This window comes from Lissotriton vulgaris, chromosome 11, assembly GCF_964263255.1.
Source record: "Lissotriton vulgaris chromosome 11, aLisVul1.2, whole genome shotgun sequence".
NCBI lineage: Eukaryota > Metazoa > Chordata > Amphibia > Caudata > Salamandridae > Lissotriton > Lissotriton vulgaris.
In genome coordinates, this window is record NC_141699.1 from 535,634,622 (window position 1) to 535,655,938 (window position 21,317).

Genomic DNA, 21,317 nt, shown 5'->3' on the forward strand with positions numbered 1-21,317 from the left:
CGTGGCGGATCCTTAGGAGAACCCGATTTCACTCTTGTTACAAGTTTATTAAAATCCTCCGTAGAGAGCTCTGGGAGGTACGATAGAGATAAGGTAGTTTTTGATGTAAATATCGTATTCTGCTGAGACCCTGTGGAACTAGGGAAGGCACGGTAGATACCCTCCACCTTACTAATGAAAAAAGCAGCTAAATCCTCACAATGGGAGGAAGAACAAATCTCAGCAGCTGATGTTCTGCAAATAGTGAGGTCTTTAACTGCCTGATTCATGAAGCCGAAATGGGCTCGCAAAGGGCCAGATTTGCAGAATCTGGCCCTTTGCAAGCTCTATTTTTGCATTTGGGATTCATCATCCCAAATGCAAAAATCGGTAATAGCGATTTCGCTATTTTGCGATGATTTACATTTAAGGAATCTCTATTTGAGATTCCTTAAATGCAATTCATCATCCATTTTAAAATTGCGAATTCGCAATTTCGGCCCGCTATTTACCGCAAGGTCAAACCTCGTGGTAAATAGCGAAAACTTAGAAAAATGCTTTTAAAAGCATTTTTCTAAGTTGCATGTTGCACACACACATGTCCTTTGGACATGTGTGTGCACAACACCTGTTCGTATTTACTTTTAAGGGGTGCTACAGGGTGTCCTTTGGAAACCCCTGGCACCCTTTAAATCGCAATCCTATTTGCGATTGGCAAATTGCTAATCGCAAATAAGGAATACTCCCCATTCATTCCTATGGGCCTTTTGCCCATAGGAATGAATGGGGAGTTATTCCTTATTTGCGATTAGCAATTTGCTAATCGCAAATAAGGAATATGTAGGAATCGCTTTTGTTTTTGCGATTCCTACATGAATGCCGTTTTGCGAGTCTGAAATAGCGATTCCTTATGATTCGCTATTTCAAACTCGCAAAACGGCACTATGATGAATCAGGCTGTGTGTGCCTTAAAAATGAGTTTGGCAGGGTTGGTGCTAGCACTGAACTCACGAGAGAAATAAGCGGCCCGAGCCCTACAGATAGCTCTATGGTACTTCTTAATGGCAGCGAGGTACAGAGTTTTTCTTTCAGGTTGGTATGACTTACGCCAGGCTCTTTCAGCTTGTTTGCAGGATTTTTTTAAGAGCCAAAGCGAGTCATCATACCAAGGACTAGAATCAGTACGCCGCTGTTTACTCTCAGCAATAGGGATCAGCTTGTCCAAAGCTTTAGTCAGCCAGTTACAGTAAAGATCGTAGCCTGACTCAACGTCAGTAAAAGGGCCCAAGGGAACAGCGCCCAGAAGCTGAGGAAAATCGCTCAGTTTCAGTTTTTTCCAAGGGCGTCTAAGAATAGTAGAAGTAGGGGCAGTTGGAGGTGGAACATTAAGCGTGAGATGACATTCAATTAGATGGCGGTCCGTCCAGGCCATGGGCCTCTGAGACAGGACCTTAACCGATGTAAGGTTAGTAAAAAAAGGGTCCAAAATATGACCACCAACATGAGTTTGATGTTCGACTAACTGGAATAGTTGGAGAGCCTCCAGATCGACACGAGTACTACTGGCCGCCGATGGACAAGGAGAATCAAAGTGGAGGTTAAGATCCCCAATTATGCTGAAATTAGCAGCTTTCAGGGCCAGAGAACTAACTACGTCAGGGAGGGCGGCCCTAAAGGCCGCATCCGGACCCGGGGGCCAGTAAATAAGTAGACCAGAAAAGGTGAAATGCGGATTAACAGAAACAAAGAAATAGGCACTTTCACATCCCGCGATATCCATGGCCTTCCAGGTGCATGAATAGCTGGATTTAATAGCCGCTGCAATGCCACCACCTCTAGAGTTACGGTTAAGGGTATAAACAGTGTAATCCGGAGGGAGTGCTAGGTTAATCGCCGCCGAAGCATCATTATGGAGCCATGTTTCCGACATGAAGAAGATATCAGGAGTCTCGTCTAATAAATCACGGATATCCAGATGATGCTTCACCAGAGATCTGACGTTAAGATGGTAAACCTTAAATAAGGTAGATTCTAGCACCAGGGAAGAGCTAGTATTGTTTAATGCTCTTAGGGAAGCTGAGCAATGTATAGAAATCAGAGTAGGAGAAGGGAGAGAGAAGGCACACCCGGGGCAGCGAAAAGGGCCACACAGAGGATGTAGAGAAGCATCAGAGCAGGAAGAGAGAATCGGGCGAAGGTAGAGCAACTCAGCTCTGGAATACATACTTACAAGATAGGAACAAAGGACGCAACCAAACAGGAATGTGGAGCCCTGCCCTAGCACTTCCTCAGCGCTAACGGGCGCAGACGGGCAGGACTCTGGCACGACTCAGGCGTAGTGAAGGCGCGACCGCTGCGCGTCACCGCTGTGCGCTAGAGGGAAGGGTTAAGAAGGGCGGGCGGAGGAGGGCCACAAGACTAGAGCGCTCGGTCCGGCGCCTCTAGAGCGGCGCGTCCACACCCAAGATGGCGCCCAAAAAGCGAGCAGCAAGCTAGGAGCCCACAGACCCGGACCCGCTAAGCAGCGGTGAAAGCAACTATTATGGTGCAGGTAGGGGACAGGAAACCCTATTAAAATCAGGGGTAAACTAAAATAAAGTAACCAAGATACCAAAAACAGCAGTTTTTAAAAGGCGCAATAGCGCTGTCAAGCAGAGCGTTGCAGCGTGAAGGTCCAAAGCACACTGATGTCCGAAAAGGTGTATAATGTTGAAAGAAGATTGTTACTCTCAACTTGTCTGTAGTAGTTTCTATTACTATTCTGATGCTTCTTTATTGTCCCTTCTACCTTTAATCTTTTTTATTCATTTTCGTGTATTTTAGTTACTTGCCTTACGTTTACTGTTTTGAGTATAACCAAATAAGCATATGTCTATTACACTGCGTATAACATTCCATTGTCTAAATTTAATGTATTACCTCTAAATATCAAAACATGTTAAACTTAAATAGAGATAGTCAACTCATATATGTTATGCTAAAGTGATGCACAAAAGTGTCTGAGCTGCGATGTATCATGTATATATACAATAGAGCTTTTGTTCAACCATGATATCATGCTGCACTGATACAGGATAGAGCATCAGCAGTAATGTGCCATACTGGACACATATGCAGTGAGCCCTCACCAGTGAGGTATCAGATGGATACACAATAGAGTTCCCGCTGTGAGATGCTGCAGCACACATGTATTATACATAGAACTTCAGTTTGCTGTGCCATACTCCACAGTTACACAAATGAGCTTCAACTGTGATGTATCGTACTGCACATATAAAATAGAGCTTTTGTGGTGATATGTCGTATGATATACTTATACAGTATCGCTCGCCTCTGATGTATCACATATATTGGAAACTTCTGTAACTTAAAACACTATATAATAATTGCATGGACACATATTACAGCCTCAGCCGTGATTCCTTAAACTTCACAGACACACAATGGGATTTAATCTGTGATGTGCCCTACCTACTGCACACATTTAAATAGGAGAGCTTTGTGTGTATGCTGCATAAATGCACAACATAGTTTCAACTGTGATTTACTACACTGCACAGATACACAATAGCGCTAGAATGCTGATGTGTAATCCTGGACCAATGCACAACAAGGCTTTTGTGCTTATGTGTCGTATTGTACAGAAACACACCAGAAATTCAGCATTGATTTGCTGTGCTTCACAGATACACAAACGGTCTTTAGCGCTGATGTTCAATATTGCACAAATACACAACCGTACCTCATCAGTTGTAATGTTTTACATCATAAGGATACACAGTTGAGCTTCAACAGTGACATATCATACTGCACACACACACACACAGAAGAGCATCAAACAATATGTATCCTGTTCCATAGATGCACAATAGAGCTTCACCCTTGGCATGTCATACTGAATTGAATTGAATTGAATAAAAATGTATACCGCGCAAAAAATAACCCGAAGGCATCAAGGCGCCTGACAAAACAAATCATAAATGTAAGCCATACACCACTACAGATACGCCTGCGCAAAGAGATATGTTTTCAGAGCCCTTTTGAATGCCTGAAGAGTAGGTAGGGATCTTATTTCCAGCGGGAGGGCATTCCACCACTTGGGCGCCAAGGTGGAGAAGGCCCTGACACCCCATTTCGCTCTCCTGAAACGGGGGGTAGATAGGAGGAGTCTGCCAGAGGAACGTAGATCCCTAGAGGGGGTGTAGCGGGACAGGATGGATCCTACACCAGTGGGACTGTTTTTAGCTAAGGCCCTGTATGTCATACATAGGGTCTTGAAGTGAATGCGGTCCTCAACAGGGAGCCAATGCAACAGCTTTCTGGCCGCTGTGGTTGTCCGTGGATCTTATGTTGGGGGAGTAAAGAGTTCTATAGTTTGGCTGCTTGAACAGAGAAGGATGTGCCACCCATGTGTTTTTTCCTGTATCTTGGGATTTTGAGGTGAGGTGCCACTCTAGAGCGGAGGTTCCTTTGTTGATGGTGTTTGGTGATTTTATTCCTGAAGAGGAGTAGTCCTGTTCCATGTATGGCTTCGTGGGTGATACAAAGCAGCATGAATGTGGATCTTCTGCCAGCCGGTAACCAATGCAGGGCTTTCACGGCAGGGGAGATGTGGTCTCTCTGTTTAATTTGCAAGAGTAGTCTGGCAGCCGAGTTCTGAATCAGTTTTAGTCTTTTCATGGTCATTAAAGGTGATCCATGGTAGAGGGTATTGGGGTAATCAAGTTTGGACAGAACAAGGGAGATGGTAGCTTAGACCTTGTGTGGAAATTCTAAATGGGGGAAGATTCGTAGCAGAGTTTTTATAGTAACAAAATTTGATCTTGCTAGTTTGTCTACTTGGGCATTCATCAATAGCTTAGAGTCCATGGTCATTCTGAGATTTCTTACTTTGTTCGATACTTTAGAGAGGAGATCCCAGTTCATCAGGCCAGGCTGCAAGCGGGTCTTAATTTCGTCAATCGCCACCCATGAATATTTCCGTTTTGGAAGCATTCAATTTGAGATAGGTCCAATTCATCCATTGATCCACGGCTCTGAGACAACTGAAAATTGTCGAGTTTCTCATTTCTTTGGGGCATTCCAGTTGAAGAAGTATTTGCATATCATCTACATAGTTATAGCTCGTGAGGAGAAATTGATTGATCAGTATAGGTAATGACTTCATGTAGACCTTGAAAAGCATGAGCAAGATGATAGAGCCTTGAGGGGCCCCTGCTTTTGTGGAGTATGGTTTAGACGAAAAAGGTGAGGTATAGATGACAGTAATTCTGTTTTGAAGATAGGATGCGGTCCAGTTAAGAACAGTCCCCTCTATGCCGGCTTCGTAGAGTCTTTGTATCAGAGAGTTATGGTGAACCATGTCATAGGCAGCTGAGAGGTCCAAGAGGAGTAGTGCAGTAACTCCGTTGTGGTCAACTGTGTTCTTCAGGTCATCCCAGACGGCAAGGAGAGCAGATTTTGTGCCTCTTCTTGGACTGAAACCTGTTTGGAAGGCTGAAAATATCTCATTCTTTTCCATGAATTGTGACATCTGGGCAAACGCTGCTCTTGCTATCAGTTTGTCCAGAAAAGGTCCATTTTCAATGGGTCTGTACTTGTCAGGGTTGTAGTACTTTGTGGATGAAGGTCTACTGAGTTTTATGCAGTATGACACCTCACCGCTGAATAACTACTGTGTATCTGTGTATAATTACACATCATGGATGAAATCCCATTGCCGGTATCTCAGCAATATTGACATCACAATTGAATCTCTGCTGTTTGACTGTGCAGAATAGTACACCAAGGAAAAGCTCTGTGTGCTATGCAGCATAACACATCACAGTTTAAGTGTGCTTGTTTGATTGTGTAAAAAGATAAATCTTTGCTCACTCCCTAATATACATCAGAGGTGAAACTTAATTGAATTTGTACCCAAAGCATCCCAAGAGCTTTGTAACAACATTGCCTCTTTCTTTCAGGCAAAAATATTAGATATCTACTATGCCTTGGAGCTACAAAAATCTCTCTTGAGTGGGCCCCCTGCTTTAGGGGCTATTGACCATGCCCCGGCTGAAAAACTTCCTTTGGGAATCTTAGATTCCTTCCCTTCACTTTCTTTAGAGGACTTGGACAGCCTTCTTAATAAAACTAGATCGGGCTCTCCTCTGGATGTGTGCCCCCTCAGGATCCTCAAACAGTGTAGGGAAACTCTTCTGCCCCCTCTGGTCGATATCATGAATAGAGCCATGAGAGATGGTCTCTTCCCCACCCAATGGAAAAGTGCGGTGGTAAAACCCCTTTTAAAAAAGGCCTCCCTGGATCCGTCGGTCTTAAAAAATTTCCGGCCCATTTCATTACTTCCGGCTCCAGCAAAGATGTTAGAAGCGCATCTTAACAGGCATCTCGCCGCTTTTGTAGAGAGCTCGGCCTGTCTTGACTCCTCTCAACATGGCTTCAGGAGGGAACACAGCACTGAGTCTGCCCTCACCATAGTGTTGGACAATATCCGCACACGCGCTGATGGGGGCCAGACCACTTTTCTGATCCTTCTGGATCTAACGGCGGCCTTTGATACCCTTTCTCCCTCAGTATTAACATCTCGACTGAGGGAGATTGGGGTGCAGCTCTAGACCTACTCACTTCTTTCCTCAATCATCGAGTGCAAAGAGTGAAGTTGGGGGAGTACCTATCTCCATCCCTTCCTGTGGAATATGGGGTCCCCCAGGGGTCGGCTCTTAGTCCGACCCTATTTAACATCTATGTGACCCCGCTTGCCAGGCTTATTAGATCTTTTGGGATGGAGATAGTTTCCTATGCGGACGACACCCAGATCCTTGTCTCTTTCTCCCAATATAGCGTCCCGACTGCCTCCAATTTTAGAGCTTGCATGGAGGCAGTCGGTCAATGGATGATCCTTAATTCGCTAAAACTGAATGGAGAGAAGACGGAGGTAATGGTGTTTGGAGGGAAAGATGACGTATGGTCATCCTGCTGGTGGCCAGACTCATTAGGAGCCTGCCCCACCCCTACCTCCTCTGCAAAAAATCTCGGGGTTATGATTGATCCTGCCCTCAACATGGGTAAACAGGTCAGCAGAACCATCTCCACCTGTTGGGGCATTATTCATATCTTGAGGAGGATCAGGCACTATCTATCCCTGCAGGCAAGGAAACAGATTGCTGTTGCCCTCATCTGTTCCCGACTGGACTACTGCAATGCGCTGTATGCGGGAATGAATAAGAGTCTATTGCAGCGCTTGCAGGTAGTCCAGAATGCCGGTGCCAGGTTTGTCCTGGACCTTCCTAAACGCACCTCAGCCACAGCGGCCAGAAAGCTGTTGCATTGGCTCCCTGTTGAGGACCGCATTCACTTCAAGACCCTATGTATGACATACAGGGCCTTAGCTAAAAACAGTCCCACTGGTGTAGGATCCATCCTGTCCCGCTACACCCCCTCTAGGGATCTACGTTCCTCTGGCAGACTCCTCCTATCTACCCCCCGTTTCAGGAGAGCGAAATGGGGTGTCAGGGCCTTCTCCACCTTGGCGCCCAAGTGGTGGAATGCCCTCCCGCTGGAAATAAGATCCCTACCTACTCTTCAGGCATTCAAAAGGGCTCTGAAAACACATCTCTTTGCGCAGGCGTATCTGTAGTGGTGTATGGCTTTGTAAAGGGGGGTCAGGAATGGACTGGACACGTTGCCTTGGTAAAGAGGGTTTTATTTTAACATAAAGTTTCTTTTTCCTAAAGGTTAGTCTCTCCTTGGCAAACCCTGCAGGATCCGTGATGTCGACTGGGTTGGGGTGTTCTTTTCGTCGTTCGGATTGTCAGGCAGGCGATTCTTCCCAACGGACCTCTCGCAGGGGATATGCCGGAAACAAAAAGAAAAGAAAAGGACCAATTACTGCCACGTCCTATTACTCTTTTGTTCCCAGGAACCAAGGGGTGAGGGATCACCTATAAGTGCTGCAATCTCTTACGGAGAACTCCAGTGATGGACGTGAGGGTCGGTATATTTACAGGTAAGGGTAGTGCAGGGATACTAGGGAGGGGGTAGTTCTTTTAAGGCGGGTGAAGTTCCCCGTCGTCCCACCCAGTTTGAGATACGGTCCCGTACCTGTCGGAGCTACACTCCTCCCTCGGGAGCGTGGCACGGCGCTGCGCGGTCTCGTTGGCCTCCTGGCACGTCTTCTTCGGACAGGGCTTCACCTTGCTCCAGCTCGTCTGCTTCTCGTCCTCGCGTTGTGGGTTCCACGTCCCGGCGGCGTCCTTCCTCCACGCTCTCCTCTTCCCGGTCCTCGCCTCCGGTGGTGATGTCACACGCCGACCTCCAAGGTTCCGGTTCTTTATCCAATGAAAGGAAGGCTACGTCACAAGGGGCAGTCCCGGCGTCCCGCTCTGTATGCCAGTTAAAGGAGCCGTGTTGTATTTCTGGTGACGATGTTCCCCACGTGAAAGGCTCGTCCTGTGGAGAAGGAGCAACCATTTCTTCAGTGTTAACAGACCACCAGTTACTTTCATTACTGCAGTCCTGACTATCAGTCCTTGTCCCGGTCACCTGGTTACACACCTCCCCCCCTGGATTCTCCCGATCGGGGAGAAGGGGCGATCTAGACAAGAAGTCCGCATTAGCGTTGTCCCTTCCCTTGCGGTGTTTTATGACAAAGGAAAAGGGCTGTAGGAACAAGGACCACCTGAGAACCCTGGGATTAAGGGACATGTTCCTTTGCATCCATTGCAACGGCGCATGGTCTGTGTAGAGTACAAATGGACGTCCCTCCAGGTAATACCTTAGTTTATCCACAGCCCACCTAATAGCTAAGCATTCCCGTTCAATCGTAGGGTATTTCCTTTCCCTGGGGTGCAACTTACGACTTAGGAACAGTACAGGGTGTTCGATACCATCCCCCCCTTCCTGCGACAACACAGCCCCAATTCCTACCTCAGAGGCATCAGTGGCTAACGAAAATGTTTTGTTGTAGTCCGGAGGAATCAACACTGGGTTCGTAGTGATAGCTCTTTTCAGTGCCTCAAATGCTTCCCTAGCCTCCCGGGAGGGTTGACTCAACTGAGAGGGTTTGGCTGCCTGGCTGAGGAGATCTGTCAAGGGACTGGCGGTGGCCGCAAAATTCTCTATAAAGCGTCTGTAGTATCCAATTAGGCCTAGGAATCCCCTTAAGTCTCTTTTGGTGGAAGGGAAAGGGGTCTGCATGATAGCCTTAACCTTCTCTTCTTGGGGGGCGATGACTCCCTCTCCTAGCAGAAATCCTAAATACTTGACCCTGGGAAACGCGGCTCTTGACTTTTTAGCGTTAACATGTAAACCTGCTTTGTTCAGGGCCTGTAGTACTTTCTGTACATGTCTCAAATGTTCTTCCCAGGTTTTACTGAATATCACTATGTCGTCTAGGTAGACGGAGCAAAACTGTTTCAGGTCTGATAGGACTCGGTTCATTAGCCTTTGAAAGGTGGCTGGTGCCCCATGTAAGCCAAAGGGCAATACATTGAACTCGTAGAGTCCCTCCTCTGTGGCAAAGGCTGTTTTTTTTCTGTCCTCCTCTCTCAGGGGCACCTGCCAATAGCCTTTTGTAAGGTCTAGCGTTGTTATATATCTTGCCTCTCCAATCCGTTCAACGAACTCGTCCACTCGTGGTATGGGATAGGCGTCGAAGGCCGATATGGCATTCAAAGCCCTGAAATCCATACAAAAACGAGTGGAGCCATCTGGTTTTGGGATCATCACTATGGGAGATGACCAGTTACTGTGAGAGGGCCTGATGACTCCTAACTTGAGCATTTCTTCCACCTCCCTTTTGACATCCCCTCTCCTAGCAGCCGGAATCCTATATGGCCGTTGTTTGATTATCTTCCCTTCCTCTGTCTGTATTTGGTGTTCTGTCAGACGAGTCAGCCCAGGGGTATCTGAGAATATGGAAGAAAAGGGACTGAGAGTCCTTAACAAACTTTCCTTTTCTTGTTCTGTTAACTCAGGGTTGACTGGTAACTGGTCTAAGGTACTTAGGGACTTACAGACCGGTAAACCAAAATGGGCAGCTTTTGGAGGGGGTCCTATCCATTTTTTTAGAAGGTTTATGTGGAAGGTTTGGCTTCTGGAGGGCGATAACTGGACTCTATATGTAGTTTGGCCTATGGTGTCTATCACGGGGTAGGGACCTAGCCACTCGCTTTTAAACTTCTGTGTAGAAGAAGGAAGCAACACCAACACCAAATCGCCCTTTTCTAGAGTACGCCATTTTTTTCCCTTATCGTAATAGAATTTCTGTTTACGTTGTTGTGTTTCTGCATGGGAATATGCTAAATCCCTGAGCTTTCCCAACTTGGATTGGAGTTGTTGAGTATATTCCAAGAGGGATCTTTGTTCCTCTATGCCTTCCTGTTCCCATGCTTCCTTGGTTATTTCTAGGAGGGACCTGGGTTGCCTTCCGTACAACAACTCAAAAGAGGAACATCCCAAACTGCTCTGTACTTGAGCCCTTAACACATATAGTGCTAGGGGAAGAAGTCTGTCCCATTCCTTGCATTCTACAGTTAGCATTTTCTTCAAGGTTGTTTTCAATGATCGGTTATACCTCTCAACGAGGCCATCCGTCTGAGGATGATATGCCGATGTTTTAATTTGATGCACATCTAACAGTTTGCACACTTCCTTCATCAACTTTGATACAAAAGGAGTACCTTGATCCGTAAGGATCTCTTTAGGGAATCCTACTCTCGCGAATAGTTCAACCATTCTATCTGCTATATTCCTGGTAGTGGGAGTCTTCAATGCAAAAGCCTCAGGGAACCTAGTGTGATAATCCACTATAACCAATGCATAAGTGTTTCCGCTGGAAGACCGGGGTAAGGGACCTATAAGGTCCATCCCCACCCTTTCAAACGGTTTACCTATGAGAGGCATCGGTTGCATAGGGACAGCTTGGGGCCGCGTCAAGTTTTTCTTTTGACAGATGGCACATTTCTTGCAGTATAATTCTGCCTCTTTATAAAGGCCGGGACAAAAGAAATGGCGTACAATATTCTGGGTGGTTTTCTCGGCCCCTGAATGACCGGCTGTGAGATGTGCATGGGCATAATACAGGATCTGTTCCCTGAAAGCACATGGTACCACTAACTGAAGGTCATCCCCTGCCTTTCCTTCTCGATACAGTAAGTCATTCTGTATCACGAATCTGGGGAATGTTGCAGGGGTGAGAGTTTGTGCCACATGAGCAGCCTCCCACGCATTCATAAGTGTCGCGTCGTTGGCTTGTGCAAACCTGAAATTCCTATCCAATACCCATGGCTCCTTTACTAGGTAAGCACTGGCTGTTTTGCTCTGAGAGGACAGTTTATCCTTGAAAAGTGACATAAAGTCGGGGTTATCAAGGCCCAAAATGATATCTTCCGGCAAAGTTGATATGACCCCAACTTTGATTTGTACCGGGGCTCTATCCTGAGGTTCAATGACCAATTGTGCTACCGGATACGGTCGCACGTCGCCATGGACGCACCTTATGTGTACTTGTTCGTTAGGAATGATCTGTGTAGGTCTAACCAGTTTCTCCTGTACTACAGACTGTCGACACCCTGAGTCTAACAACCCCCGTATAGTCTTATCATTAATCCGGATACGTACATAGAACGATGGACCCATTTCTGCAGAGTACATTACGGCTCGGGGAATATAGCCAACCTCCATTGGTTCTTCGGCTGGTTTTCTTTTTGGACACATCCGGGCGATGTGTCCCCACTCCCCGCAGTCAAAGCACTGGGGCCCCTTCAACGGTACGTTATCCACCCTCCATGGTTTTTGCCTGACAGGAGGGGGTAGCTCTGGTTTCTTTTTGTCATTTCTCATCGTGACCGGAGGTTTGCTGGGTTTTTCAGAATCCCAAGGAAAAGTTCTGGGTTGTGCACGTGAATAGTTCGTGGCCATTTCAATGGCCTGGGCTACGGTTAAACCAGAGTGTTGGCATAGCCACCTTTGCGTTCCGTACGGCAAGGCCTCCATGAATTGTTCTAGTACTATACTGTCCATAACATCTTCTTTGCTTCTTTGTCCAGGTTTAAGCCATTTCTCCGCCGCCATCTTCAATCTTAAATACAGAGTTTTGGGGTTTTCCCCAGCTACTCCTCTTTCCTTTCTAAACCGTACGCGGTAAGCCTCGGGGTCTAGTCCTAGATGATCCAGGATGACTTCCTTAATGGAGGCATATGGGGTATTACCGGCATGATTAGCCGCTTGGTAAGCGGCTTGAGCCTCCCCAGATAACAACGGGGCTAAGAAAAAGGGCCACTTCTCTGGAGGCCAACCACACGCTAGGGCTGCTCTCTCAAAATTCGAGAGAAAGGCGTCCGGATCTTCCCCAGGCACGTATTTTTGTAATGCTACACCGGAAGGATGGGGACTTCCGGCTCTACGGTCTGCACCGAGGACAGGGGTTTGGGCCACTTTCTGCAGTCCCTCTATCTGGGCACTTAGAGCATTCTTAAACAGTTCACGATCAGCATCCGCGACCGTTATTTGATTTTTTATAGCCCATTCCAGCTTGTCTTGTCCGTCGATAAGGTGTTGGATTACTTGATCCATCAGTGATTGCTGGTGGGGGTCAGGCAATCCCACTTCTGACACCACTTGTAAAGGGGGGTCAGGAATGGACTGGACACGTTGCCTTGGTAAAGAGGGTTTTATTTTAACATAAAGTTTCTTTTTCCTAAAGGTTAGTCTCTCCTTGGCAAACCCTGCAGGATCCGTGATGTCGACTGGGTTGGGGTGTTCTTTTCGTCGTTCGGATTGTCAGGCAGGCGATTCTTCCCAACGGACCTCTCGCAGGGGATATGCCGGAAACAAAAATAAAAGAAAAGGACCAATTACTGCCACGTCCTATTACTCTTTTGTTCCCAGGAACCAAGGGGTGAGGGATCACCTATAAGTGCTGCAATCTCTTATGGAGAACTCCAGTGATGGACGTGAGGGTCGGTATATTTACAGGTAAGGGTAGTGCAGGGATACTAGGGAGGGGGTAGTTCTTTTAAGGTGGGTGAAGTTCCCCGTCGTCCCACCCAGTTCGAGATACGGTCCCGTACCTGTCGGAGCCACACTCCTCCCTCGGGAGCGTGGCACGGCGCTGCGCGGTCTCGTTGGCCTCCTGGCACGTCTTCTTCGGACAGGGCTTCACCTTGCTCCAGCTCATCTGCTTCTCGTCCTCGCGTTGTGGGTTCCACGTCCCGGCGGCGTCCTTCCTCCACGCTCTCCTCTTCCCGGTCCTCGCCTCCGGTGGTGATGTCACACGCCGACCTCCAAGGTTCCGGTCCTTTATCCAATGAAAGGAAGGCTACGTCACAAGGGGCAGTCCCGGCGTCCCGCTCTGTATGCCAGTTAAAGGAGCCGTGTTGTATTTCTGGTGACGATGTTCCCCACGTGAAAGGCTCGTCCTGTGGAGAAGGAGCAACCATTTCTTCAGTGTTAACAGACCACCAGTTACTTTCATTACTGCAGTCCTGACTATCAGTCCTTGTCCCGGTCACCTGGTTACAGGCTTACATTTATGATTTGTTTTGTCAGGCGCCTTGATGCCTTTGAGTTATTTTTTGCGCGGTATACATTTTTATTCAATTCAATTCAATTCAGTATGACATGCCAAGGGTGAAGCTCTATTGTGCATCTATGGAACAGGATACATATTGTTTGATGCTCTTCTGTGTGTGTGTGTGCAGTATGATATGTCACTGTTGAAGCTCAACTGTGTATCCTTATGATGTAAAACATTACAACTGATGAGGTACGGTTGTGTATTTGTGCAATATTAAACATCAGCGCTAAAGACCGTTTGTGTATCTGTGAAGCACAGCAAATCAATGCTGAATTTCTGGTGTGTTTCTGTACAATACGACACATAAGCACAAAAGCCTTGTTGTGCATTGGTCCAGGATGACACATCAGCATTGTAGCGCTATTGTGTATCTGTGCAGTGTAGTAAATCACAGTTGAAACTATGTTGTGCATTTATGCAGCATACACACAAAGCTCTCCTATTTAAATGTGTGCAGTAGGTAGGGCACATCACAGATTAAATCCCATTGTGTGTCTGTGAAGTTTAAGGAATCACGGCTGAGGCTGTAATATGTGTCCATGCAATTATTATATAGTGTTTTAAGTCACAGAAGTTTCCAATATATGTGATACATCAGAGGCGAGCGATACTGTATAAGTATATCGTACGACCTATCACCACAAAAGCTCTATTTTATATGTGCAGTATGATACATCACAGTTGAAGCTCATTTGTGTAACTGTGGAGTATGGCACAGCAAACTGATGTTCTATGTATAATACATGTGTGCTGCAGCATCTCACAGCGGGAACTCTATTGTGTATCCATCTGATACCTCACTGGTGAGGGCTCACTGCATATGTGTCCAGTATGGCACATTACTGCTGATGCTCTATCCTGTATCAGTGCAGCATGATATCATGGTTGAACAAAAGCTCTATTGTATATATACATGATACATCGCAGCTCAGACACTTTTGTGCATCGCTTTAGCATAGCATATATGAGTTGACTATCTCTATTTAAGTTTAACATGTTTTGATATTTAGAGATAATACATAAAATTTTAGACAATGGAATGTTATACGCAGTGTAATAGACATATGCTTATTTGGTTATACTCAAAACAGTAAACGTAAGGCAAGTAACTAGAATACACAAAAATGAATAAAAAAGATTAAAGGTAGAAGGGACAATAAAGAAGCATCAGAATAGTAATAGAAACTACTACACACCAGTTGAGAGTAACAATCTTCTATCAACATTATACACCTTTTCGGACATCAGTGTGCTTGGGACCTTCACGCTACAACGCTCTGCTTGACAGCGCTATTGCGCCTTTTAAAAACTGCCGTTTTTGGTATCTTGGTTACTTTATTTTAGTTTACCCCTAATTTTAATAGGGTTTCCTGTCCCCTACCTGCACCATAATAGTTGCTTTCACCGCTGCCTAGCGGGTCCGGGTCTGTGGGCTCCTAGCTTGCTGCTCGCTTTTTGGGCGCCATCTTGGGTGTGGACGCGCCGTTCTAGAGGCGCCGGACCGAGCGCTCTAGTCTTGTGGCTCTCCTCCGCCCGCCCTTCTTAACCCTTCCCTCTAGCGCACAGCGGTGACGCACAGCGGTGACGCGCAGCGGTCGCGCCTTCACTACGCCTGAGTGGTGCCAGAGTCCTGCCCGTCTGCGCCCGTCAGCGCTGAGGAAGTGCTAGGGCAGGGCTCCACATTCCTGTTTGGTTGCGTCCTTTGTTCCTATCTTGTAAGTATGTATTCCAGAGCTGAGTTGCTCTACCTTCGCCCGATTCTCTCTTCCTGCTCTGATGCTTCTCTACATCCTCTGTGTGGCCCTTTTCGCTGCCCCGGGTGTGCCTTCTCTCTCCCTTCTCCTACTCTGATTTCTACACATTGCTCAGCTTCCCTAAGAGCATTAAACAATACTAGCTCTTCCCTGGTGCTAGAATCTACCTTATTTAAGGTTTACGATCTTAACGTCAGATCTCTGGTGAAGCATCATCTGGATATCCGTGATTTATTAGACGAGACTCCTGATATCTTCTTCATGTCGGAAACATGGCTCCATAATGATGCTTCGGCGGCGATTAACCTAGCACTCCCTCCGGATTACACTGTTTATACCCTTAACCGTAACTCTAGAGGTGGTGGCATTGCAGCGGCTAATAAATCCAGCTATTCATGCACCTGGAAGGCCATGGATATCGCGGGATGTGAAAGTGCCTATTTCTCTGTTTCTGTTAATCCGCATTTCACCTTTTCTGGTCTACTTATTTACCGGCCCCCGGGTCCGGATGCTGCCTTTAGGGCCGCCCTCCCTGACGTAGTTAGTTCTCTGGCCCTGAAAGCTGCTAATTTCAGCATAATTGGGGATCTTAACCTCCACTTTGATTCTCCTTGTCCATCGGCGGCCAGTAGTACTCGTGCCGATCTGGAGGCTCTCCAACTATTCCAATTAGTCGAACATCATACTCATGTTGGTGGTCATATTTTGGACCCTTTTTTTACTAACCTTACATCGGTTAAGGTCCTGTCTCAGAGGCCCATGGCCTGGACGGACCACCATCTAATTGAATGTCATCTCACGCTTAATGTTCCACCTCCAACTGCCCCTACTTCTACTATTCTTAGACGCCCTTGGAAAAAACTGAAACTGAGCGATTTTCCTCAGCTTCTGGGCTCTGTTCCCTTGGGCCCTTTTACTGACGTTGAGTCAGGCTACGATCTTTACTGTAACTGTCTGACTAAAGCTTTGGACAAGCTGATCCCTATTGCTGAGAGTACACAGCGGCGTACTGATTCTAGTCCTTGGTATGATGACTCGCTTCGGCTCTTAAAAAAATCCTGCAAACAAGCCGAAAGAGCCTGGCGTAAGTCATACCAACCTGAAAGAAAAACTTTGTACCTCGCTGCCATTAAGAAGTACCATAGAGCTATCTGTAGGGCTCGGGCCGCTTATTTCTCTCGTGAGTTCAGTGCTAGCACCAACCCTGCCAAACTCATTTTTAAGGCACATACAGCCTGATTCATCATAGTGCCGTTTTGCGAGTTTGAAATAGCGAATCATAAGGAATCGCTATTTCAGACTCGCAAAACGGCATTCATGTAGGAATCGCAAAAACAAAAGCGATTCCTACATATTCCTTATTTGCGATTAGCAAATTGCTAATCGCAAATAAGGAATAACTCCCCATTCATTCCTATGGGCAAAAGGCCCATAGGAATGAATGGGGAGTATTCCTTATTTGCGATTAGCAATTTGCCAATCGCAAATAAGATTGCGATATAAAGGGTGCCCTGTAGCACCCCTTAAAAGTAAATACGAACAGGTGTTGCGCACACACATGTCCAAAGGACATGTGTGTGTGCAACATGCAACTTAGAAAAATGCTTTTAAAACCTCTTTCTACTACTCTTTCCAATGCACTACCCTATTTCTCACCCTATACCTCTATCAATATATCTCCTACATCCACTCTCTCATTCATCCCAAACCCCATAACACTACTATGATCCCCAAGATAACCCCATCTAGACTCGCCCCTGCTCTACCCTTTCCCCCCACTATCCTTTTCAATCAAAATGACAGACTAACATGTATGCTTCTCAAATTTCATATTTCACTATACTAATTCACCACTAATCCTTTATGGGTTGCAGAGTAGCGTGCTACTCTTCGAAAAAATACAAACTTCAGGGGGGGTAACACAGGCCTTTGAAGTTCCTGAGGTGTGTGGTGCCCCAGAGCTGCAGGGGGCCCCTCAGCTTAGTTATCAGAACTGAGCTCTCCAAAGTAAATCCGGAGTGGGGGTCCCTCCATGTACCTTGCAGAGGGGCCCCCTTAACTTTTGTTACGCCACTGTTCAACACCTCATCATGGGTAGCAAGCAATATGTAATTGCAAACCATTTTCCCTCTCCTATCCCTCTGCTACTCTTCTCTATCCAAATAACTGACTACCATACCCACCACTCATATTACTTTCATATTTCACTATACAAATTCACCTCTAATCTTTTATGGGTTCCAGAGTAGCGTACTACTCACCAAAAAAGCACGTCAACACTGCATCAGGGGTAACAAGTGCTATATAAATGCAAACCTTTTCCCCCTTCTATCCCTCTGCTACCATTCTCAATCCAAATTACTGACTAAACTATCCACCACTCAAAATACTTTTCTATTTCACTATACTAATTCAACACTAACCCTTGTGATCCGGAGTAGCGAGCTACTCTCCGAAAAAGCACTCCGACGCCTCGTCAGTGCTAGTAAGCGCTATATAAATCCAATATTCCCAAAGTACACAACAGAGCTTCAGGTCTAATGTTTACTATATTGAAAAGATATGTAATGGAGCTTCTTTTGTGATATATCATACTGCAAAGGTATACAATATAGCTTCAGCTGTGATGTGTGCTATTCTATACATACAATGACTGTGATCTACTGTTTTGTACACTCAACAAAGCTTCTTCAATTGTGATGGATAACACTGAACAGAAGCACGAAAGAGCTGCCTCGCAAATGTATCTTACTGTATAGGCACATAACAGGTAGATCTTCATCCATATCATGAATCATACTGCATAAACACACACAAAAGTTTCAGCCAGGAAGTCCCAAGCTGCACAGATTCAATGTAACGTTTGAGCGGTAGTACTCCACTGCACACGCACAACAGAACTTCAGCAACGAGTACCGTACTGCACAGGTATACAACAGCCTGTGATGTACCGTATTACACAGGTGGTTTATTGCATAGATTCACAAGAGCGTCAGCAGTGATGTATATATCAAATACGCCACTGTTGTACAGCTTATGTCGTGATATGTCACACTACACAGATATGCACTACAGCCTCGTTTATGGTGCACCACACTGCGCATATATCTTATATATCTTCAGCCGAGTCGTGGCACACTGCACAGATGCCTCAAACATACACTCACAAAGAGCTGCATTCCCTTATAGGATACTGTAGTATAGACATACTAAAAGTCCCTCTCGTAGTTACCTAAACACCATCCGCAGCTGGGCAGGAGGAGAAGCAGCAGGACTCGCATCTTGTCTTCTGGATAAGCATTTACTAGTTATGCACTGAACACCAGCTGGAAGGACTCCTGACTGAGCTGACGGGGAGCGGCTGCAACGGAGGACACAGCGTCGCTTGCCTACTGAGGGGGCGGGTCTAAGAGCTCAGGAGGCTGGAATAGCTGAGGATATACTTGTATAATGTCTCTGCTTCAGGTGGTTTCTGAGTTTACGCTGATTTACAATTGTGCCGACACTTTGGGAGTCGGATTAAATGGAAGAGGCTCAGTATGAGTTCTGCTGTAAAATGATGTCCTAATACCACCCACACACACCAACAGTTGCTGCTTCTTTCGAATGTGGTAAATGTCGGGAGCGGTATTACTCCACTGGTAAGAAATCTGTTAGCTTTGATTTTTATATTTCTTTCTCAATTTCCCCGGAATACATACATCCCACCTGTTTCTCACTGATTAAATGTGCCTAAGGAAATGTCGGAGGAAACGTTTTTCCGCGAAATCTTTAATCCCAATTCAACCACTAATTTTTGTTAGTGGCTGTATTATTTACATGGAACATGTAATCAGAGCCATTTTCTCTCATTTGTCCCCCCCAGTAAGTATATTGAGGGAACAGCTTTTCCGGTAATTCTGCAGAAATTGGGAATAGCTGCAGACTCTGGGGCAGATTTATGTTAACTGGCGCATCCCCAGGGATGCGCCAGTTAACATGCGCCACAGTGCGCCACAGCTCCGCCAGCCATGGTGCGCCGCATTTATAATGCGGTGCACCATGGTGCAAAAACGGCACAGATGCGTGACGCATCTGTGCCGGAAATGTGGCGCATTGCTGGAGTTGCGTCGCAAGCGCGACGCAGCTCCAGCAAGGCTCGGGTGTGCCCCATTTTAACAATGCTGCGTCAAGACCTACGCCTGCTTCAAGCAGGCGCAGGCTTTTGACGCAGCATTGGCTTAAAAGTGACTGAGTGAAATCTCATAGATTTCACTCAGCCACTTTTGCGAGGCGCACCTGCCCCGGAATGCCCAACCTGCGCCGGAACGCCCACAAGCGGCGCATGGCTTTACAACGTGACGCATCTGCCTAGATGCGTCACGTTGTAAATCGTTCGTAGGTATGCGCCACGTTTACGCCGCCTTGCGTGACGCAACAGCGGCGTAAACGTGGCGCAAGGGCCTCATAAATCTGCCCCTTTGTTGTTTCCACACTGATTTTCAGATGGAACTCTGGGTTGTCTTCTGTGGACACGTTGCATTAGGTTTTAATTGGTGAAACGTTTGAGGGCATCCCAGAGAGTGAGGAAGCTTAAGTCAATGGATGTGGCCTTAAGTGAGGTGGCAACATCCCACAGGGTCTTGGTTCACCTGCGGTTGTAGTTGTACCAGTAGTTAATGGCAAAACAGGAGCCAGGCCTGGAGATTTATAGGAAGCTGGCTCTATATAATGCGCTACAAAAGTACACTGTGCAGAGGACACAGTGAGTCCACAACTGGGTGACGGAGGCAAACATAGATAATACTAATGCTCTATTTGTGGTAGTATGAGCAAGCAGTTAGGCTTATCAGAGGGGGGTGTTAAGCATTGGCTGAACTCACAGAGGCAATAAATGAAACAAACACTCAAGAATAAATCCAAGACCAATTTAGAAAACGTATTTTTATATATATATTTGAACCAAGAAATACGTTCACAGGTAAATATTGTATTTGTTATTAATTTTTTTGTTAGGCAAATAGTTCAATGTCGTACGCAATTATGAACCATAGAGTTCTATGGGAAGAAAAAGCAGATAGGTAAAGCGCACAGCACAGGCAGTTGTAGGGAGTTCATATAGGAAAGTAGGTTACCTCCATGTTTTGCCTGGTGTCAGTGTGGTTTGCCTGTAGTTTGCTGGGATCATGCTAATCAGGACCCCAGCATCTGTGCTCTTTCTCCCAAATGGCTCTGGTAAGTACATTTGCACCTCCACAATTGGCTACTGGTGTACCATTCTGAATCCCTAGTATATAGTACTAAGGTACCTAGGGCATAGGTACAACATGGCTCTCCCATGGGCTTCAGCATGTATTGTGCCACCCATGGGAGCCCACTTAAACTGTGACTCAAGTCCTGACATTGTAGCCTGCATGAGTTAGTGCTTGCACCTCTCACAAAATATATGTTTCCTTATATCTGAGGTTACTGCACTCAAAACCTACTTGTCACTCATATGGCAGGCTTTTCAGTCCTGAGGGCAGTCCTTGGTTGTAAGTTTGAGGGTGATCCTGCATGAGCAGGACACCCTCACAGCCCCCGAAGTCGATTCTCCAGGCTTTGTAAATGCAATCAGCCATTTTAAGATATATAGTGGACATTAGTCAGTACAAGATGTCCAACTATATATTGGCTGCACCGAACCTGGTCATGTTTGGCATCAAACGTTGGCATCATACCCCAACATGATCCCATGTACTAGGCACCCTTTAATGGAGCCCCTGGTACTCCAGGTAATAGCCTTTCAGGGTCTGCCAGCAAGCTAGAGCTGCTGTCGACCACAGGCACGATTCTGCCCTTCTGCTGCTGAATTGAGCTTGATTTACAAAAAGGGGGTGGTGATGAACAGAGTGTCTGAGTTAAACAGACCACTCTTACCCAGTCCAAAGATCAGGGCTTGATCCATCACCGTTATTTATCTCACTGCCCCATCCCAGCTCAGAACCTGGCTATATGCAAATCAGTCTGTCCCTGGCCCAGTGCATCAT

General features: G+C 46.3%; 1 protein-coding gene across 1 annotated transcript in view; it reads right to left on the reverse strand.

The window, feature by feature from the left end:
- Positions 1-18,633, reverse strand: part of LOC147683106 (fish-egg lectin-like) — a 348,594-nt gene extending 329,961 nt beyond the window's left edge. The window contains exon 1 of the mRNA XM_086944783.1: positions 18,542-18,633. Coding sequence (XP_086800909.1) covers positions 18,542-18,590 — 49 coding nt within the window. The 5' untranslated portion in view covers positions 18,591-18,633. The remainder of the gene's footprint in view (positions 1-18,541) is intronic.
- Between the last annotated feature and the right edge of the window lie 2,684 nt (positions 18,634-21,317).